This window comes from Amphiura filiformis, chromosome 19 (assembly GCF_039555335.1).
Source record: "Amphiura filiformis chromosome 19, Afil_fr2py, whole genome shotgun sequence".
Classification (NCBI taxonomy): Eukaryota; Metazoa; Echinodermata; class Ophiuroidea; order Amphilepidida; family Amphiuridae; genus Amphiura; species Amphiura filiformis.
Window position 1 is genome coordinate 59740971 of NC_092646.1, and position 24234 is coordinate 59765204.

General features: G+C 36.7%; 1 protein-coding gene across 1 annotated transcript in view; it reads right to left on the minus strand.

Moving 5' to 3' along the window:
• Positions 1–401: 401 nt before the first annotated feature.
• Positions 402–24234, minus strand: part of LOC140140710 (uncharacterized) — a 92226-nt gene continuing 68393 nt past the window's right edge. Inside the window, 8 exon segments of the mRNA XM_072162467.1 lie at positions 402–6290; positions 7193–7322; positions 8465–9224; positions 9821–9990; positions 10576–10711; positions 11494–11672; positions 13580–13801; positions 15051–15125. Coding sequence (XP_072018568.1) covers positions 6083–6290; positions 7193–7322; positions 8465–9224; positions 9821–9990; positions 10576–10711; positions 11494–11672; positions 13580–13801; positions 15051–15125 — 1880 coding nt within the window. The 3' untranslated portion in view covers positions 402–6082.

Sequence of the window (24234 nt, forward strand, 5' to 3'; positions counted from 1 at the left end):
TTACAGTCAAAAATGAGGGAAAACCAATATTTGATCAATAAATCAATAACTACTTGCCTTGAGTTGCTGAATTTTCATTGCAGTAGTTGTAGTCCTTGCCCCTATAATAAACATATCTTACTTGTCACCAATGCGCTATAATTTTTGAGAAAAATGCAAAAATAGGCACAAAATTGATCAGGGGTGTAGTACCCCCTTAAACACTTGAACATGTTAGTGTTTTACATAAATACAATAAAAGGTATACCAGTCAAGAGGTCGATTCGGCTGGTAGTGTCCATTTAAAGCCTGTACACACTACTTATCAAGTCCATATCCCAACACACAGTTATTTACATCAATTACAAAAACCTAAACGGGTAACTTTTTCCAAATGAAAACACAATAAAGACTTGGAACAATTTTGTGTTGCTTAGTATCAATCCTTTATTTGGACCTAGCTACGAATGTTACAAAAATGTACTATTTTCAAATTAAGACGTATAAGATTACAACTTTCAGAGAGACAAATTCCTTTAACTTCATTGTCTTGACTTTACTTTAATTCACTTATGAGCTTGGGTGTATTTAGGAGACATGTGGGTGTACTTATGAGACATTTGGGTGTAATGAGCCATTCCATTTAAAATCCACACTGCCCTATGCATTTCAAATGGAATTATCACATTAGTCTTTTAAAACAGCTCAATTTGAATTTCATACACCCTCTACGGAAAATGAAAATCTGAATGGAGGGGATATTCAAATGGAGCAGCCTAATGTGTTAATTCCATTTGAAATGCATACTCTCTCTGTAAAAGATATTTCCAAAATCTTCCACAGGTGTGGATTTTAAATGGAATATATAAACAGGGAACACACACTAGCAAGTACTAGGATCTTGGACTAGCCTACTCTCATACACCCCCCAGACGTAGGCATTGGTTGATGGGAGTCAGCAGCTTATAGGCTAATGTGTGAGTATTGTCAGTGTCTGAACCCTTACGTGAAGCACCAAGATTGCAGACTACCTGCACACTCAAAAATTACAATTCATCAGGACACATTTCTATGTATAATCTCATTTGCTTCGATAATTACAGCATGACATTTGTATGAGTACAAAAACTCATTCAACTCAGGGTCAACTCTTGCCCCATGATGTTGAATAGAGGTCATTAAACTTTGTCTCAATGATGAGGCTTCAGGGTATGGTAATAATATCAACTCCCTTCTTGGACATGATTGAACAAGTTTTAGACATAAGCCAGTATAAAAAACAACAACATTATTTACAATTTTTACAGAAACACTAATAAACAGGCAGTATTCCAGTTGAAACCCCTATGGAAAACATGACCTTAATCTTCCCAGGGGGTGTAGATTTCAGATGGAGTCACCCATTCAGGTAACCCCTTTAAAATTCACACTCCCTGTGTGGAATATTAAGGTCATGCCTTCTACAGGGGGTGTATGGATTTCAAATGGAATAGCCCATTTAAGAAGGCCAACAAAATATGGTTCATCTCAGCATCCCATATGCAGAGTGTTTACTATTACATCCGAATACATTTTTAAGCTTTTTGGCAATTTTTGTTTTTAAATCGAAAGTAAAATATGATGCAGGAAAAAATTTGAAATCACTAAGCAGTGTGAGTGATTACTATATCAAGGATTTGCTGACCATTTCAAATGGAACCACTGTTTCTGTCGAGGTTAGAGGTTAATCGTAAGTTGAATCAGTAGAACCATAGCCTAGTAACCCAAAGGTCCAAGGTTCAAATCCTGGAGGTCACAAGATATTTCTGCCATACTATTTCACTACTTCAAGTCATCAGCGGCACTAGCATGTACTGTGTTAGCCTAGCGTTACTTGGTGTGTGTGTACATACTTTTAATGTGCATGATCAAAGTGGCGCATATGTAGAGGCTAATGCTGCTGACTGGAAATAGTGAAATAGATTATAGCTATCCTCATGCTGTATGATGACAAGTCCAGATCTGTTGAATCATTTAGCTGAATCAGTAGAACCGTAGCCCAGTAACCCAAAGGTCCGAGGTTCAAATCCTGGATGGTCACAAGACATTTTTGCCAGCTGTTCAAATGTTCTATGATGACAAATCCAAATCTGTTTGCGTTACCTAAGCATCTACCAGAGGAAACATCTTTACAATTCGCCAGCGAAGTTACATAATGTTACTATGTCAACAGGATCACGCATATGAGTAATGAACCATGATCGAAACAATCACCACACAAAGTATATGACACTCCAAGGCATACCAAAATATTGTGATCCGGTATGTAAGAGAATTACGTAACCTCTTCGATGCTGAATTGGAATATTAGCAGGCAAGGTGTAAACCAATGGCAAAATATCAAGTGTACCCATGGTGCATTGCATGAAAATGAGATTTGTCACCATGGAGGCATGCTATAATTGAAGACAGAATTAAAAAGACTTAGTTTGCGTCTGACATCAGGGCTAACGCACCGTGATTGGTTGCTGACATGCGCAGTACAGCATTTTTGGTCTAGTTGACAGGACTTCATACGCTAACTAGTCTTTAATTCGGTATTCAATTATATTCTTTGTTTATAAGGCATGAGTAATAATGACTACCTTATAAACACACAACTAGCAGTCATAGAACATCAACATAAAACATCCTGATAGAATCATCTCTTGTCTAATTTGTCAAGTAATTTAGTGCTGATGGGTTTAGTAAATATTCATCTGGACTTATGCAAGTATCATGTTATACGTCACCATGGAGGCTTGCTATAATTGAAGACCGAATTAAAAGACTAGTTTGTGTCTGACGTCAGGGCAAAGGCGTGCTGTGATTGGTTGCTGACATGCGCAGTACGGCATTTTTGGTCAAGTTGACAGGACGTCATACGCTAACTAGTATTTTTTTAACTTGGTCTTCAATTATATTCTTTGTTTATAAGGCATGAATATGATGAGTAATGACTACCTTATAAACACACTACTAAATCCTGATAGAATCATCTCTTGTCCAATTTGTCAACCGATTTATGGGTTTAGTAAATATTTCAACTGTTCATCTGGACTTATGTTGGCTGCAAGTATCATCCAAGATGCATTGTCAGCTACCTGGATGATTCAAAATATTCACAGCAATGCATTATGGGAAGGAATACATGATTATCTGTTGTGGGGTAAATAAGTCACATTAGTAATCCCAATTCCTCATTTGCAAATCTTAAGTTATCTTATTTCTTGTTAGGCCCCTTTTTATTATTAATGATACACATTTTACATACAAAACAATCCATGTTTTTATTTAACAGGAATTCAGTATACCCATTATATTTCTGAAAATCAATACGCATAATAATGAAGCAGTGGCGTAAATTTTTTTTGACATTGGTGGGGATGGAGTTGGAAAAAATTTCTTGTGCCTGTTTATAATTTGTGAGTCTTGGAATGTGTCACAAAATGTGGACCATATTAACATTTTACAATAAGAGTTCAGGGCGTGCATTTCACAAAACTTTTAACCCTTCTTAACTCAAGTAATCATTCGCAAATTACGTATATCCTTTAACGAGACGTAACTTTGCGAAGGATCTCTGTAGTAAATCCCTGTTACTTACGGAGGGTAGTTATCATAAATCATTTTAGCGAAATGGATTTGACGATTGATTTTCAGACTTGTAGTGTAGAGTAAACATGGCAAACCAAGGTGTATTTGGCCCTTAAACAAATCATTTAATTTATTTTGACACTCTGTGGCCCCAAGTAAATATATAATTGAGAACCACTAGCTCAGTGCCAGAACTGACCAAACTTAGCATGTTGATGCCCATATTTGGAGTTTTGATGCCCATATTTGGATCTGACCAAGACACAGTAGATATGTCCAAGATTGACCTTTTGGGAAGATGAGTTTAAAAGTTTGAATCTTTCCAAAACAATACAAAAAACCTCAAGCAAAAACAATGACGTTCCAATATTTAGCTTATAATTGGCGGAAAAAATGAGACTCATAACTATACCTGGAATAGCCCATAATACGTAAATATGCTTGGCTAGAGTCTGACCCCCGACTAACATCATGAGTTAATCACACTTACACACAATTACAAATTTTTCTCACAAGTCATGGTACTTGACTAAAAAAACATCACAAATACCAATTACATTTAACTACATAATATATTGTAATACCATTTACATTCAACTATGTTTTAATCAGCACCAAACATGTGAACCTACTCAGTACATATACCTGTGGAAATAATCTCAATTTTCAAGTTGGCAAAATGTGTAACATAATAATGTCTGCAGTTTAGAGCCTTTCCTGACAAAACTGAGCTTTAATTAAACATTATTTTTAGCCAATAAAAACAGACATTTCCATCAACAATGCCTTGTGTTTGAAATTATGTGTTTCAAAATCTTGTTCAACCTTATTTAGGCATATACATCAATGCTAACGTCACCATATACATTTTGATGTCCATATTTGGCTTTTTGATGGCCACATTTGGCATTTTGATACCCATATTTGGAACTGATCAAGACATAGTTGATATAAGACTCCTACAGTAATTAGTATCCTACATAGGGCTGTACCTGATATGCCAATGGTGGGGAATTCTACTGCTGGTGGAAAATTCAACTGTTCCAACATATCTGGTGAGTACCTGGGTGGGTAGATGTGACAATGAGTCTGAAAGTAGAACCCATCCCATATTCATACCAAATATCACCAGAAATGGGGCCCAATTTGGGTACTCTGATCAGCTTGTAATAGGCAGGACTTGATATAGAATGGCGTTCCTACACACGACAGGGCGCAGCACCTATGCGTGACTGACACTAGCCCTACTATAGGGCCTTTTAAACACACTATACCAGAGAACCGCTAAAACCCAGTGACTGCTCCACCTGAAGGTTCTGGGGGAGCGGTCACTGGGTTTAGCAGTTCTCAGGATATAGCCAGGGTTTATGATATAGCATGGTTTTGGATCGCCATGGTCTAGCTAAAGGCCCTTATAGTAGGGCTAACTGACACTCGCTTTTGTGATTTTGTGACTTGACTTGCGCAGAAACAAAAAAAAAAGGAAAATAATTCTCACCTATTATGAGCTGATCATAGTATATACCGAAGGCCTAATTTTGACACAAGTTTGATAATTTTTCTAAAATATTTAATTCTTTTGGCTCAGGGTTCACAAAACTGGGCAAATTGTTCTACAAATTTGAGAAAATTTGAAAAATAATTCTACCGAGTTTCCCTTATATATCAGAAGCCAAAAATGAGACCCATTTCAGCAGCATATCCCTGTGTTATAAAGCTGTTGGTATCGTATACCGTGGGACACATATTTCAGATTAGTGTGGGTCATATGTAGTTGCGTTGGATATTTGGTAGGATTACCCACATGACTATTGAAAAAAAAATACAGCCCTAACATGCGACACAATCTGCTCCGGAGAAATTTATCTCAATTTCAAATTTGCTGCCTTTAGCCACATGGACCAGATCGTGTCACATATGCTAATTAGTACAGCCCTCATACTAAATGGGCTATTCCAGTTGAAATCCATACACCCCCATGGAAGACATGACATTAATATCTCACACGGGAAGTGTGAATTTCAAATGGGGTTATCTGAATGGGTGATTTCATTTGAAATTTACACCCCATGTGTGGGAGACTAAGGTCATGTCTTCCTATAGATTTCAACTGGAATAGCCTAATGTTATAACCCTTAACCAAATTATCCTAAGTATAATAACAAATTACAACAAAACATTACACCAGAGAAGATATAATACCCTTCCCAGAATCCTTTGCAAAATGATGTTAGACCCCATTACACCAGATGACACTCTCATTACTTTGTACAGGTTCCCTTTGTTTTCATTTTGAGAATACACTGGTTAAACATGGGTCGATAGTCAAGAAATATACAAATTTTGTAAGATCTGGATGTGCTCTGTTCATTGAGGTACATTTCTTAACTATCGACCCATGTTGCACTTGATAACAAATCAGTAGAGGAAATCAAAATGGGAGAAATGCATCATGGGAAGTGCAAGATATCTTCTCTGACATTACACATTAATCTGACTCATAATCATCTTCAAATTTATTAGCGGCCGTGGCCCACGTCTCATGGATATCCTTTGTGAGCATAATACGTGACAGAATATGATTCATCTCCTTATCGGTGAGAGGTTGACATGTGTACCACACGGGACTGTCTGGAATACAAGAACGCTCTGGCACCAGGTAGAACAGGTCTGTTCTGGTTTTGACAGACTCAGGACTGGAATGGAAGAAAAAGGAGGGGGAAAAGGGTGATTGTAAGGCACAAAATATTAATAATAGGTTAATGAAGGGGTATTGCTTGTTGGGAGAGAAATTAGACAAAATAATGCATGCACGCTGATATTGATGCTTCTAATGTACGAGCCCCGAAGGGGGGAGTGCATTAGAAGCATCAATATCAAAATCATATCTAGGCATTAACAGCAAGATGCTATCATCTTGTACAAGCTGTTGATAAGTGAGTATAAAAAACCTCAAAATTGATAACCTGCCCTAAAGTGTCTCCTTTTGACATGACGCATCACATATCTCAACTGCAATAACGTAATGGATTTTCATAGCCTGGGATCTGGGATGAGAACATGCGGTCAAAGTAGCTTCCTCCCTCTATAGTTGCAATAACTTACCACTTGGACATCTTAGTGGGTTCTCACTGTTTCACACCGGGGAGGGGGTACTCAGTACAAATGACCATACGGGGACGTGCAAAACATGGGTAGCATTTTCAGCCTTCTGGTATATCAATGACCCCTTTTTCAAAGCCTTTTTGGTATATGAATGGGTCCTTTTTTCAAATTTTTCTCAATTTTTTCGGAAAACAGCCCAATTTTTCCTTAATTTAGACAAAATTTTCTCAAAATTTTAGTAAAATCTTTAAAAACTAAGACAAGTTTGGGTTATTTCGTCTGAAAATTTTGACTTTTGGTATATCAATGGGTCCAAATTTCTTGAAAAATTGGTATATTTATGGGTCTACTTCCAAAATCTCAATGGCACGTCCCTACCAAAACCAAACTTGAGTACCCCCGGGTTTCACACTGCTCAGGGAGATCACAGGGAATCATCACACTCTTCCTCCTAACTCCCTCCCTCCCCACTCTGTAGCTGCCAATAACTTACCACTTGGACAGATAAAACTCATAGAGTTTTACAGGACATCTTAGTGGATTCTCAGTGTTTTCGCACTGCTCAGGAAGATCCAGGGAATCATCACGTTCTCTCTTCCTTCTTCCTCCTTCTGTTCCTTGTACTGGAAAAAGATGGAAATAAAAAACTTGCATCAAATAGCTGACAGGTGTCATATTTTGAGATGTATACATGCAGAACAGAGAAAAATTATTAATTTGCTGGGGAATACATCTAATTCTAGTCTCACAAGTATAATTAGGTTTACTACTTTAATATTACAGGCTATGGAATGGGCTATTCCAGTTGACTCCATACACCTTCTAGGAACACATGACCTTAATTTTCCACACAGGGAGTGTGAATTTCAAATGGAGTTACCTAAATCGGCCATTCAATTTGAAATCTACACCCCATGTGTGGGAGATTAAGGTCATGTCTTCCATAGGAGGTGCATGATTTTCAACTGGAACAGCAAAATCTTTAGATGGTCATTTTATGTACACATTGTACAGGTATATTGAAATGGGGTAACATGGGAAATGAGCAAGAGTCCCCATATTACATCAAAATGTTGGCAGAGAATACAGGACCTGACCACTGACCTCTATACATGGATAGCCAAAGGTGTACATTACAATTGACATTAAAATTAAAATAGGAAAAAAAATCGCTGCCTAATGCGGCATAGAGGAAAAATTAGTTCAAATCGTTCTCCAGAAGATATGCAAATACATGGCGTAAAAAAGCATCAATACCACTTTAACAGGTGATTGGTATTGTACTCACTGACCTCTATCATATTGGAGAGGACAAAAATCGATAGTCAGTGGTTTCAATCAGGGACTACCCTATTATGTGTGAGCCCGCTATCCATGTACAAATGTATAGAGGTCAGTGGACCTGACATCAAGAATTGAATTGAATTGTATGCTGGATAGAGCCATTGGGCTATTGTCTCCCACACAGAAGTGTTAGATTTCAAATGGAGTCACCCATTCAGATAACCTCATTTGAAATCACATAAGATTATGGTTATGTCTTCCACAGGGGGTTTATGGAAGTCAACTGGAATGGCCAATTTTTATGCCAAAAAAGCAGCAATCTGAGGGTTCCGGGGAGGGGACCCTCTTCCTAATACACTGGGAGGGGGCAGGGGCACTCTGACCCCTTCCTAATATACTGGGACATATGGGCACTGAGAAGAGTTGGGGCACTGAGAGGAGAAGGAGAAGAAAGGAAATAAAGTAGAAGAAACAAACTTACTCTTTTTCATCATTTCCTTGGGGAAGTAGCGTAGATACATAGTCCTTCCTGCTTCCGTCTTACGTAGGTGTTTCTGTACCCTGACAAACGCCAACTCCTTGTGTTGCTCAACTCCGTTTAATCTAAAACACTTGGTGTTGAAGTAAAGCAGCGTGCTCAGCAAGATATATGGTGAGTGTGCCCCCAGCTGTTTGGAATTCCACAACGAATCTTCATCAACGAGGCTGTTGGTCACCATATCTGTTGCCGGATCCATCATCGGTTTCCAATCCTTGACTTCCTTGTGTACGAGTTGTGTAAACTGCTCGTAGTCGGTGAAAATATTCTCTGGACGTTCGTTGTCGAAAAGCTCCCTCTGTATGGAGAGGAATATGAGCAGCAGCACATCGGGTCCGTATTTCTCGCCGTTTGGTTGCCGCGCTTCTTTGATGAACATACACAGACCGTAGTAGAGTTCCTCTGTGGCGCATTCTAATACATCAGATCGTAACATCTTATTACGTTTCTTTTCTCTCTCTGACATACTATTAATCTTTCCTTGGATGAAATACCTGAAAGCGTTGATACCGACAGACTTCTTGGCTTCTTCTTTGGATTTAACCAGTGCGGGGGCGCTCTGACTGGACTGCGCAGCATCATCGCCGCTATCCACTAAGTAACGCTTTGTTGCGACCGCCTTTGGAACGTCGCTTTGGACGGCGTGTTTTAGGCTTCTGTGGTGTTGGTGGCCTGTCTGGAGCTTGAAGTACATTAATATCATCTGAGGTTAAAGAGATAAAAAGAAATCTTTGAAATTTGTGTTTTTTTCAAGGGTATCAAATTAGCACATATCTATTGATTAGGCTATATTGTAGATTTGTTTGCAGCTACGTCATTTAGGAGATGGAAAAAAAGCCGGTTCTATGGGTCCGACCGACCCACAATTTGTGTTTTGGAGAATTTCTTTTAAATTATGCTGAAATCATGTAAAATCAGCTGTTTTGTCACCTTGGGAGTGCAATATTGGATACGGGTGCGGAGTGATACACAATTAAGGGTGCATTCCACAAGTGGATAGACGCTGGTGGGTAATACATGGTTTGCAACCTGAAAGATGTTCTTTCTAATGCTTTACATGCTGGCCAATTATTATAGGCTTCAACATAAAAAATCCAAAATTTTGAGGTATTTCCTCAAAATATCAAGAGCTATCCCAAGAACCACCAAACCAATTCTAGGCTTGTATGTATTTATTTTAATGCATTTTTCATGCCAATTCCAAATATGGTCATGCAAATATACAATTCTGAAACTCGTCGTCTGCAGTCGACACTTGTATGGAGTGGATTACCCAGATGGTTTAGCACCGTCTGTTACCATGGTTACTGCCTTACCTTGAAGGTCTTGATCCTCTCCAAAGACATTGGTCATCTCTGCTGCCATCTGCAAGATGTTCTCAGCAAGAATGTCAGATGGTATGATGTCTTCTGCTTCCTCCATGGTAATACTGGACACATCATCTGGTTGCTCTTCCTTTGCGGAATAATCTGAAGGAAGAAAGAAAACAAACAGTGGTTTAAAGTGCACTTCGCACAGGTATAAGCCCAGGATTTCTCTAATCTGGAGGTACATTAACCCTAACCGTGCCCAGGGTTTTTTGCTATCGGAAGGGAAAGAAGAAACAAAAAAGGAGAGAAGATGAACAAAGAAGTCACTTTGTACCCCTGGGATTTGAACCACAAGAACCCTCGCATGCCACGCAGATTGATGATCACCAACCTCTAGCCACAGGGTTACACTGGCCTAGCCAGCTAATTCTGTGAGTATATATGACTTAGGCTGATTGTGGCATCGCATCATGTGAAATGCACACACGAGCAGTGGTTTTAATAGCGAGATTTAGTTACCTCTGCTTGGGTTAGGGTTAAGGGAGTCAGAACTATATGATTCAACCTCATTGACTTACCATGAGTGGTAGAGCTGTCTTCATCAGCTGCCACTGATGATTTGTTATCATCGGCTGGTTCATCTTCACCAGCTATAGCATCAGCCATCATCAACAACTCAGCTTCCAGTGGATCAGATGGAGTCTTTTCTTTGATCTAATGAGATAATAGCATCTCTGTACTTACCATGAGTGGTAGAGCTGTCTTCATCAGCTGCCACTGATGATTTGTTATCATCGGCTGGTTCATCTTCTCCAGCTATAGCATCAGCCATCATCAACAACTCAGCTTCCAGTGGGTCAGATGGAGTCTTCTCTTTGATCTGTTGAGATAAGTTTCACATTATAATTGTTTGAATCTGCTGAATATGTGACACATGCACATAGAAGTTCATTAAACCCATATTGTAACATTTGCTGTGGATGCAGTCAATGTTTTTCAAAATTCTGATTTAATAAACTAACACACCACAAAAAAAAGATCAATCGAAATATTAGTCAAATGCATATGCGATGACCACAACAATGTACGTACACAGCGTGTGCGAAGGTGATAACACATCAAAAGAGCCGAAAATACAAGGTGCTTTTGGAGTAGGGCAATTTGCCATGCAAGTTGTTACAGGAACACTGAGAACCAACCCAATTCTGCAGGCTGCAGTTCACTGGCCCAGGGTAGTTGCCTTGAAGTGAGTGTGTGTTTAGCTAGGATATGGGAATGTAGGGCAATCATCATCACATTAGTTCTGATAGCCATGGGTAAACCACCATAGTAAATAATTGTCTGAGTTTCAAAAACAACAACTTTTAGCATTTTCTCAATCTGATCCACCAATTTCTAACCGAGAAATTGTTAGGAGACTTGGTATATCAGAATTTTGCTGTTAAAGAAGCAACAAGAGGGTACCATGACAAATAAACCAAAAGCCATGTCCCGAGCTCAAGTCTAGAATTATTCACAACTTGTTAGACAGCATGACAAAAAGCTGCCGTATGGTGATAGTTGAAAAGGGCCCTATTGCCTATTGAGCACTACAATTGCTGTTAATTAATCCCTTGATTAGACTTGGCAAAATTGGTGCAACATTTGAGAGATACCACTCACCTCTGTCATAGTTTTAATAAGTTTGTCTGCGTTAGCTGCAGCCACAGGAATGAACATTGGTACGGGAACCGGCGTATTGATGCCAACTGGATATGGTACTGGGGTAGTGTACATCTGCATTGGAACCGGTATGTAGATGGGAACCGGTATGGGGATTAAGATTGGATGACGTGGACCATCTGCAAAAAGACGGGGAAAAATAATATCGACTGTACAATCAGTATCCAGCAAGGGTGAATTCCTATATAATTGTGTGTATTCCTAATAAAGTCTGCACAAAAAGAAACTGTTATAAATACGCCTATAGATTCACAACTATGAATTGTTTTCACAATATTTCAACATAGTGAGAAGGATGATTTATTTACACGCATTTTGATACCTCATTTGTCCAATGCCGTTCAATATTGACAACACAGCAGAGCTTTTAAAGAAAAATACCCAAATGTAAAAGTTGCAGTTTACAGCCATCAATGGTTATTAAACAAGCATGTGGCACGTAAAACCCGCCATTATCTTCGAGCTGACTTCAAATCAATACAAATAGCTGCAACTATTAAATTCTGGTATTTTTCTTTCAAAACGCTGCTGTGTTCTTAATATTGAACCAAATTGAACAAATGGAGTATCAAAATGCGCGTAAATAAATCTTCCTCCTTTTTATGTTAAAATATTGTGAGAACAATTATTAGTTCTGAAGCTAAGGGCGTATTTATAACAGCCGAGTTTCTTTTTGTGCAGACTTTATGTTTGGGTGTATTCCTAATACATTTGGGTGTATTCCCAATACATTTGGGTGTATTCCTATACATTTGGGTGTATTTCTACTACATTTGGGTGTATTTCTAATATGTTTGGGTGTATTCCTAATATATTTGGGTGTATTTCTAATGTATTTTTGTGTGTTTCTTATACATTTGGTGTATTCCTAATACATTTTGGGTGTGTATTCCTAATATGTTTGGTGTATTCCTAATATGTTTGGGTGTATTCCTAATACATCTGGGTGTATTCCTATACATTTGGGCATGTTTCTAATATGTTTGGGTATATTCCTAATACATTTGGGTGTATTCCTAATATATTTGAGTATATTATAATACATTTGGGTGTATTCCTAATATATTTGAGTATATTATAATACATTTGGGTGTATTCCTAATGCACTTGAGTGTGTTCCTAAAACTGCATTTGGGTGTATTCATAATACATTTGGGTGTAGGCTTTCAGACTTGCTAAAACTGCCAAATACATTTGGGTGTATTCCTAATGCACTTGAGTGTATTTCTAATACATTTGGGTGTATTTCTAATACATTTGGATGTAATCAGTCCTCATCTTCAAACATTAAATGTCCTATAATAATAATAATAATAATACATGGGATTTATAAAGCGCCCTACGATGTAAAAACAGCCTCAAGGCGCTGCACAGAATCTTAAAAACTACATACACTAATACAATATCAACTAGGGCCTACATGCTAAAACAAAATAGTATACATGAAAAATAAGCATGATAAACTCATTATACACACCATAATATACTAAAACATAAAATAATGTACAAGTTACACAATCAATAAAATACCGTAAGCTTGACCAGCAAACTACTGGTATATAAAATTAGTCTACACTCTGAAGACACAAGTTTAAAAAGTAGCAAAATGAATAAGATTCACAAAGAATCACAAAGAGACTGGGCTTCTTCAGTTGAAATCTATACATAACTTTAAACTCCTACACATGGGGTATGAATTTCAAATGCGGTTACCTAAATGGGTGACTCCTATTTGAAAACTACACTCCGTGTGGAAGATTAAGGTCATGTATCCACTAGGAAGTTCATTTGTCAAGATTAAGTTCAAATTCTGACATTTTCTTGACTTTTTCTTAACTTTTCTTTTCCAGAAAAGGTCAGAATTTTGAATAAATCTGAACAAATGAATTTCGTAGTGATTTCAACTGGAAAAGCCCAATGAAGGGACAAAAACCTCCAATGAACTTGTAGCCCTTGAACATGTATAAAACAAAATTGCCAAGAGATTACATAGGAGGTTTTGCTTTATACATGTTCAGGGCCTTACCTGTCTGACAAGACTTATGTTGATGTACTGGTCGACACGACCCTGACTTGGTCTGAGTAAGCGGCTTACATAAGGTGATCTTATTACGCACCATCTTAGGTGCAGGAGGAAGAGGTGCTGGGGGTGGAGGCGGAGGCTTGATCTTTGGTGGCGCTGTGGTGATCTGCGTTTGTTTTGTCGCTTTTGGTACAGGCGGGGGTGCCCTCATTATGGTCTTAGTTACTGGAATGAGAATGAAAATAATGTTTATATTAGACACATAAATTTATAAACCTTATAAACAGGTAATATTGTATTTCTATTTCACAAGTAACAAATGCCATTGGGAGTTGATGAAACTTTTTGCTACTTTAATTTGCCATGTTACTTGCAGTGTTGCCAAAACTTTCACTGCCAAGGTGCGGAACTCCAAAAAAGTGCCCAATATCAGACATTTGGGCTATTTTACCCAAATTTAGAATGTAAATCGCCCAATCCAGTGGAAAAGAACTTGACCGATAAAACTTCCGGTACTTACTGGGAAGTACTCCCTGATCAATAAACTATGGTCACAAAGTTCCTTGTTATTGCAATTTGGAGCTTCAGATACTCGCAACCTTTATAATTTGGCTAAATTGAAAGGAAATAATGTAAAATTACTGCCACGGCCTAACACTTGCAAAAGTAGCCCAATTTTAGGCACGTAGTGGCATAGTTTTTGGAGTAGCGGCAAGTGCCAAGTAGCCCAACCTAATAAGGTGTGGCGTTGGCATAACTGGTTACTGGATCTCTTGTGGGTGGATTTGGGAGTTTCAAGCTGTCAAACTTGTGGTTGCAGGTTTGAAAATACAGGTAGCTGTATGGTATTTTCTGATTGATTTGGTTGAAAAAATTTTATTATGTATTTACTGAAACAAAAATGTATCTTTTAAAAATACAGGTAGCTGTATTATGGTATTTTCGGTTTTATTTGGTTGAAAATTTTTATCACATATTTACTGCAACAAAACTGCATCTTATGAAATCAGGAAATATCCAGAAACAATGGGCTATTCCAGTTGAAATCTACACACCCACATAGAAGACATGACCTTCATCTCACAGATTCATGTCACTTTTTGAGGTAACCTCATTTATAATTCACACTCCCTGTGTGGCAGATTAAAGTCATGTCTTCCATAAGGGGTGTATGTATTTCAACTGGAATAGCACAATGAAGGGATATCTTTGAATGAATGATTAGGCAATAAATTCTTATGTACTTGTGGCCCTTGAACATGTTTAAAACAAAACTGTAAAGAGGTTGCACAGAAAGTTTTGTTTTAAACATGTTCAGGGGCCAGTGACAGACGACATACTTGGAGATTGAATGGTTAGGCAATAAAAACTTATGTACTTGTGGCCCTTGAACATGTTTAAAACAAAACTGCAAAGAGGTTGCATAGAAAGTTTTGCTTTAAACATGTTCAGGGGCCAGTGACAGACGACATACTTGGAGACTGGTGCTGTTGCTGATTCAGCGAGGCGAGTGACATCACATTGGCAATCACTGGAGTACCGGATGATTCTGTAAAAAATATCATTGGTAAAATAATCAATACACTGTATTTAAAGCAGAATACAGAGCTAAAAGTGCATACTGTACATGAAGAAAATATTTTGAGACAGTGAACATTTGGCTTATATCCTTGTCCTTTGTCAAATTCACAACATTCACAATAGCAGGACTTGACACAATATTGATTCATGCAAAAGATTTTTGCCAGAATCATTTTGTTTCTTGGAAATGATGTACTTTATATAGATTTTAAAATTGATGAGAATCCAATTTGATTCATGCAAATCTGTTTAAACCTAACACCCCAATTTTGGCAAGGGAGAAGGAAAGAAGGAAGGATAAACTAAGAAGACTCAGGTGCGGTTTTGAATCTGTGACCCCTGGGGTGCCAGACACGTGCACAGTCATAGCTTGCCACAGGTGTCTACCTTGGCCGGCAAAACTTTCTGTCACCATATGACTGTCCCCATGATGATGCAATCGCATCACGTGGGATACAAGCGCTTGCAGATGCTTTGTGAATTGAGGTTTTTTGATGTTTGGTTCAGTTAGGGTTAAGAAAATCTTTGGCAAAATCGATTAACAGATTTGTGACATTGTTTTATCCTTCATATAGACCATTTGTGATTCCTCCATCTAATGAATGCCTAGGGACATGTTCAATTTCAAGTTGCCTTTGATTGGCTTCTGCCTGGATTCCAACAGAGGCTGGTAAATTGTGCATAAGGAGCTATTCCAACTGAAATCCATACACCCTCTATGGAAGACATGATCTTAATGTTCCACACAGGGAGTGAAAATTTCAAATGGGGTTACCTGAATTGGTGACTCCATTTGAAATCTACACCTGTGTGGAAGATTAAGTCATATCTTCCATAGAGAGTCTTGATTCAACTGGAATAACACAATCCAAGTTGATTAGACCAATCACAGTTACTGCTCAAGCATTCACAGCTCAAAAAGCACATAAACAGTATTGCTAGGAATATCCATCCAAGTAATATATACATCAGGGTATGTTGTGAGCACGATAATTTGTGTTCACGATAACTTGTGCTTGCGGCTTGATGTCATCTTTAATTCTGTCGGTCGGCATGACGTCACTCGCGATAGATCGCTTCATCCCAATGAGAGAATAGGTAGATGGCACTCATTGATGAAATTTTGGCAATCCTTGTCACTCATTGATGAAATTTTGGCAATCCTTGTTACTTATTGCTGAAGTCATCTTAGTCAGAACTCATTGATGAAATCATCTTGGGTGACAACATTGTCTTATAAGGCTATCTGAAGTTGATAACATTCACTGAAGTCATTTTAGGTAGAAAACAATCATTGCTGAAGTTATCTTAGGTAGAAAGCACTCGGGGCGCTGTTCTGCTTGCATCGTTGTAGGCGTGATGTAATCTGTCGTCTACATTTTCCATCAAATGCAACGGAGGCAGCTTATATTTTAACTTTTAATGGTTATCACTTGATTCGTGTAAATTCAAGATCATTTTGAGCCACAATGCCAAACAATTCTAAACACCAAAGGACTGGAACACCATCCAAAGAATCGCCAAAAGCCAAGAAGTCAAAACCTGACAAGCACGACAAGGTCGAAGGTCACAAAATGGCTGCGCCCAATGATGTAAACACTGCCGGAGCTAAACGTACTTTGTCTATGGAAGTGCAGTCCGAGGAGAGTACTCCTCCATGGTTTGTCAGTTTTGAACATCGTTTGGAACAACGCTTTGATGGTTTGACAAGATCCCTTGATGATATTGGTTTCCGGCTTGTTGAACATGATGAAAAACTTAAAGCGCTGGATTTTGATTCACAAAACATGAAGGCAGACATTGCTAAACTACAGCATGAAAAAGAGCTTCTTGCAGCAAAACTGGATGACATTGAGAACAGAAACCGAAGGAATAATCTTGTGTTTTACGGTATCCCTGAAATGGATAAGGAAGACTGCTCTGTGAGTATGAAAGATATGTTGACAGACTTTGTTGGTGTGGAGCCTTCTGTTTTGTCACATATTGACAGATGCCATAGGACCCCAACTTTTCGTAGGCCTGCTCACAACCAACAAGATAAGCCAAGAATTATCCACATGGGTTTTTCTTCATACACATCCCGTGAAGCTGTCAGAAAGGCATGCATGAATAAATTCAAGATGGAACAGTTCAAGGGTAAGAAGATTTTTGTCAGCGAAGATTTTTCCAAGCGAGTGATGGACATGAGAAAGAAGAAGATGGATACCTTCAAGAAGATACAAAGAGAAGGAAAGAAACCATTCTTTTCATATCCAGATATTATCCGATACAGAGATTTTGATGGTAAAGTGGTAACAGTCTAAACATTATTGGCCTGCAAGTTAACCAATTTCGGTATAATTGGTTTTCATTGACTCTTTTAGGATTGGTCACAAAAGTTTGTTGTGTTTCTGAACTTTCATTGATAGACTTTCGGTAACTATGTGACTTTCAACATAGGTTGTGAGCCTTCATTACAACTTTTTTGGCTCAATTTGTAACAGTGATTTTATCTGAACTATCTGAACTATTGTATAGTGAACTGGAAGTACATGAATTCAACATGTTGTCGCTTGAGATGATTTTGTTTTAAAATAAAAACTTAAGCTTTTGATACTCATTTTTTGTGTTTTTAAAAAAATGTCTTTGCATTTCTTTCCAACTCTGATTTTTGAGATTGGAAGAAATGCACAATTGTTTTTGGATATAGTGTGGATTGATCATGTAAGGTGGATCTGTCTATTTTTGCTGCCTCCGCTGCATCTTTTTCTTGTGACTTTTCACCAGAACTGTTTGTGATTTGAGGTTCTGGCTTTTTTCGGCCATGACAGTGTCCGGTATTACTGTCCAAATTGCTTTGTTTTTGTTTTCCAATCATTTTCAATCATCAAATTTCTTGTTGCCTTTTTTGTTTGTTTTTCAATTCAATCATTCAAATTATCCCAATCATTTGTTTTCAATTTTCAGCAAAATTTGCCAGTCAATTTCATGTCATGTCAAATCCTCATTATTCTTTGGATGATACAAATCATAATGCATATTAGGGTGATTCACAAAAAATGAAATTGGTATTTTTCAACGGGACACCCCCTCATTTTGTTCATTTTGGTAATAAAATCATACCTGCAAAATATGAAAAAATTCAAAAAAGTTTAGGGGTGCTACCGGTCAATGAACTTTTGTACACAAAGTCAATGGGATTTATGAGCCATTTTCTTTACAACACAAAAAAAGCCATGTTAATTTTCCTGATTGTGCCAAAAATATTTGATCATAATGTGAGTAATGTCCTTAAAATAAATGCTAAAGAAAATTGTAAAAATGTTAACCCGCTTTCCAGATAATTGCATTTTTGTGAAAACTGTTACATTTGGGGCAAGGCAGTTGCTGGAACAGCCAAAATATGATGGTAATTGGCAAATATAAAGTTGTGTTTATGGGGCTCTAGTTCTTTCTTTTTTTTTAAATGTTTTTTTTTTTTTGTTGTTTCTGTAACTGTAAATTATGTTATTCAAGTGTTGAATGTGTGTAGGTTTGTAATTTTATGTAAGTGTAGTGTAATGTTTAATGTGTAATCCAGTAGTAAATGTGTCTTAGCCACTCTAGCTCTTGTCACAAGTACCTTGTACAAGGTGTAGTTTTGAACTGGCCACTATCCAATGTTGTGACCCCAATTTATATACATTTCTTTTCAACCATGGTGAATCTAATCCTCCCTGTGGTCATTCAATTCAAACAATACAAATCTTTATCAGGTATGGCCATAATGACCACCCCCAATACAGATGTATGGATTTTGATAGTTACTATTACATAAGATTTCAAAAGCTGGTATCACCATTGGGGTAAATTAATATGTGAAGAATTTTAATCTTTTTTTTATCAACAGTTCAGTTCAATAAGGTATAAATTTGGGGTGCCTGGTGGGATTCCAGGGGATATCCCAAGGTATTCTTTTCTTGAGCTACACTCCCTCTGTCACTTTTGAAACATTTTTTATTATTACAGTCAACTATGAACTTTAATTTGGTAAAAACCCATGTTTTCACAAAGTTAGGTATATCATTGAACATTTACTTCAGTTTTGCAAGCCTGGTAGACTTTTTAGGCCCTGAAATAAGCGTTTGAAATTTTGGACAAAATATCCCATTGACTTTGTGTACAAAAGTTCATTGACCGGTAGCACCCCCTAAACTTTTTTGAATTTTTTTCATATTTTGCAGGTATAATTTTATTACCAAAATGAACAAAATGAGGGGGTGTCCCGTTGAAAAATACCAATTTCATTTTTTGTGAATCACCCTAATGCATATACTATTTGGTGTATTCTTTTTATTTTTGTATTCAAGTATGATCATGCAGCCAGATGTAAACTGACCTTTTATGATGTGTGTATATTCATGTACTTTTTTGGATGTTATTTGAGAGTGTATTTCTTAATATTTTCTGATGCCGCTTAAACTGTGTACTTTTAATTGTAGAGGAATGCAGGACCATGTAAAAAGACGTAAGGTTTTTCATTATTTACGTTCTGTCGATTCGGATATAATCTTTTTGCAAGAAACGCATTCTTCACTCAGTGATGAAAATTTGTGGAAGAACCAGTGGGGCGAACATGCCTGGTTTTCAAGTTTTTCTTCTAACAGTAGGGGAGTTGCAATTTTAATTCGTAAATCTGTGTCTATGGTGTTTCATTCTCAATACAGGGATCCAAATGGGCGATTTATGATTATTTCAATTGAAATAAATGGTTTACCTGTTCTTTTGGTTAATATTTATGCCCCTAACAATGATGATCCTGAATTTTTTATGGACGTTTTTGCCAAAGTGGACCAATTTAATTATTCTTCCTTAATCATCGGTGGTGACTTTAATGCAGTCCTTGGTCCACTGGATTATCAAGGTGGTAGGCCTCGTCACTCAAATCTTAACTCTAGTGAAATTATTTCTCTTTTAATGGAAGAATTTAATTTGTGTGATATTTGGAGAAGTTTTCATCCAAATTTGAGACAATACACTAGACACCAACGGTCCCCCAAAGTTTTATCTAGACTTGATTTTATTCTTGTCTCAGACAATTTAGTGACTAATTGTTTGAACTCAAAAATTATTCCTGGTATTCAATCAGATCATTCAATTGTTACATTACAATTTAATGATGGACAGCCTATTAAAGGCCCTGGGTTTTGGAAACTTAACTGCCATTTTTTACGTAATGATTCTGATTTCATCAATCTAATCAAGTCAAAAATCAATGACTTTAAAGATATTCATCAAAATGCTGAGTGCAACCCTAATATTTTGTGGGATTCATTGAAATGTGTTCTTACTGGTGTTTGTATGGAGTATGGTGCTAGGAAAAAGAAGGAAAGGAAAGTTGAAAAAGCGAGATTGATGGATGAAATTGAAAAAGTTAAAATTCAGTTGAATGATGATTCATCTAACAATTCATCAACCAATCAACTGGATGAGCTTGAGGCTGAGCTTAATAAAATTTTAGATGTTGAAACTAAAGGTTTGATGATTCGTTCGCGTACTCGGTGGATGGAGCATGGTGAGAAAAGTTCTAAGTACTTTTGTAATTTAGAGAAAAGGTCTTCTGATAGAAAAAATATTCATAGGCTTAAGCTTGATGATAATTCCATTATTTCTTGTAATGTTATGAATGAAATTCATTCCTTTTCCAGGCACTTTACTCCGGCCAGAGCAATGCTGATGGTAATGGTAATGAGTTTTTAGATAATATTGAAATTCCTAAACTTAGTGAGGAAAGTAGTAAGCAATTCCTTGATCAGCCATTTACTAAAGCTGAATTGTATAATACTCTTGTTTCTATGAATCAAAACAAAACTCCAGGGTATGACGGTTTACCAACTGAGTTTTACATTGTTTTTTGGTCTGATATTTCTGATATGTTGATGAATTCATATAATTATTCAATGGATAATGGTCTTATGTCACTGTCTCAAAGGAATGGTATTATTTCTTTACTTCCTAAAAAGGATAAGGACCGTTATGTATAAAGAATTATAGGCCTATTTCTTTATTGACAGTTGACTACAAACTTATTGCAAAAACTTTGGCAAACCGATTAAAAAGATTTTTATCGAATAAAGGAAGAAATATTGGTAGTAATATTAGATTGATTTTGGATGTTATTGAATACACTGAACATAATGAAATCCCAGGTGCAATTCTTTTATTAGATATTGAGAAAGCTTTTGATTCGGTCAATCATCAATTTTATTTCAGGTCTTAAAGCGCTTTTAATTTTGGGGATACTTTTATTTCTTGGGTAAGAACACTCTACACTGATAGGAAAAGTTATGTGATAAACAACGGATTCCTTTCACAACCCACTGATATGAACAATGGGATATTTCAGGGTTGCCCGATTTCTCCATATTTATTTCTTTTGGTGATTGAAACAATGGCCATTTCGATTCGGCAAGATTCAAGTATTAAGGGCATTTCCATTGCACAGAAGGAGTTAAAAATTTCTCAGTTTGCTGACGATTCAACATGTTTTTGGATGGTTCCCTGATTCTTTCGTGAATTTGTTTGAGAATGTGAACAAATTTTCAAATTGTTCGGTTGCAAGATTAATTTATCCAAATCAGAAGCACTCTGGATTGGTGCAAAAAGGGTCGTTACACTTCCCATTGACAGATAAAGGTCTTTCTTGGAAAACAAACCAATTTAAAACATTAGGCATCCACTTTTCCTTGAATATTGATTCTATGTTTGATCTTAATTTTAAGGTTAAGCTTAAACAAATTGAGGGTACTTTAAATTGTTGGCGTTTTAGAAACCTTTCTATGATTGGAAAAATCTGTGTTATTAAGTCCCTTCTCCTGCCTCAACTTTTATTTTTATTTTCAGTTTTGTCTATCAAAATTCCTAAATCATTTTTTAAACAACTTGAGAAATTGTTTTTCAAATTTATTTGGAATGGGGGTAATGATAGAGTCAAAAGAAAATGCTTGTGCAATGATTATTCATTATGTGGTCTTTGTATGATTGATCCTTATAATTTTGCCATGGCACAGAAAATGACTTGGGTTAAACATTCGCTTGACAATGACTATAAGTCTTTGTGGAAATCCATTGAGTTAACAAAAATGGATGAGTTGTATGGTGATATGCTGTGGCATTCATATGCTCCTGAAAGAGTGTTAAAACATTTACAGAGTTCTCAATTAGCTGATTCACTTAGAACGTGGTATTATTATAGAGAAAGTGCTGTAAAGTTATTGTTTGATGTTAGTTTTTCAGACCTTGGAGCTTGTCAGTCCTTATGGTATAATAAAAATATTAGATCAAAATCAAAACAGTACTTTTTTTACAAAGAATGGTGGGACAGTGGTATTTTGTTTGTTAATGACTTAATTAATCCACCTCTCCCTGATTTTAAGCTTTTTGAAGAATTAGTCCTTGATTTTGATATTTAGCGACGAGGTAGACAAAAGTATAATTTTCTAATGAAAAATATTCCCAGAGCATGGTTCGATAATCCAACCGCTGAAATTACTCATACTATTGTTTTTGATCGTATTGTAGAAGATCTTTTCAGAAATACAAAAGTTCCCAAGTACACATATTCTGTTATGAATGAAAAGTGTATTCCTGAAAAGCGTATGAGTGATTGGAGTGAGTTGGTGGATGATCTTGAAGCAAGTTGTGATTCTTGCGAGGATTGGGAAATAATTCACCTTAATAATTTTAAATGTTCTATTGACACGCGTCTCCGTTCATTTTATTTCAAAATATTTCACAAGGCTATCGCCTTCAATGACTTTCTTTTTAAGATCAAAAGAAAGGATTCCCCAAATTGTTCCTTTTGTGATAAGATGTCTGAGACAACTGTTCATGTGTTCTGTGACTGTGAAGTTGTTAAACCAATTTGGAATGATCTTATTTCTGTAATTGTTAACAAACATGATATTGATTTTTCCTGCTCAAAATTTAATAAAATGTTTGGTGTCCCAGGTGATAAATTCCTTACCCATTTATTCCTGATTTTAAAATATTATATTTATATTTGCAAATTTCAAAATAAAAAGCCAACTTTTATTGGATTTAGGGCCCATGTTAAATTTAATAGGGAAACAGAATACTTTATTGCTAAGGGTAAAGACAAGCTTTCTGCCCATTTCCGTAAATGGAGATTTGATTTGTAATTTTAGCTGTATCTATTTTATAAAGTTTTAAAGGCTGCATGATCTACATGTACATTGTATGCTATGAGGTATGCTATGATTTTTCAACATTTGTTGCTGGATTGTATCATTGGTGTTAAATTTGTGCTATTTTTTTGGTGATCTTTGTGATTTGTTTTGATTGCTTTGTAATTCTTTTTTGTGTGATATCTTGTAAAAATAAAAAACACAGAAATATAAAAAAGGTAGAAAGCACTCATTGATGAAGTCATCGTATGTAGAAAACACAGAATGAAATCATCTTGGGTAGACAACAATTTGTTATGCTGCCATTTTAAGTAAATAACATTCATTGAAGTCAGTTTATGTAGAAAGTACTGAACTACTCATTGATGAAGTCATCTTAGGTAGAAAGCATTCATTGATGAAGTTATCATATGTAGAAAACACATAGTGAAATGGTAGACAACAATCCTCTATGCTGCCATTGTAAGTAGAAAACATTCATTGAAGTCAGTTTATGTAGAAAGTACTCATTGATGAAGTAATCTTGGGTGGTGAAGTTATCTTAGGTAGACAGCACCATCCCCGGTTCTGAAATCTGCAATCACTTGCCCTTACATCCGAACTGTTGGATCCTGGCATTGTATAGTTTGATCAGCTTGTAATAGGTGGGAAATGTTAGACTTTTATCACTATGCCAAAAAGTAGACCCATGTTAAGTGTGCAATTGGTTGACATGTCTGGTCTAAATTTTGTGTGTCAAAGAAAGTAGACAAAGTATGGGACTTGAATGAACAATTCATGATGCTTCTGGCGAGATGTCACAAGAAAATTCTCAAAATAAAATATTTTGATATTAATCCGCGATGTTATAAGACACGCTGATTACCGGCTGATCAAAGTATAATCAAGTAGAAGAAGAAGAAGCACTCACCA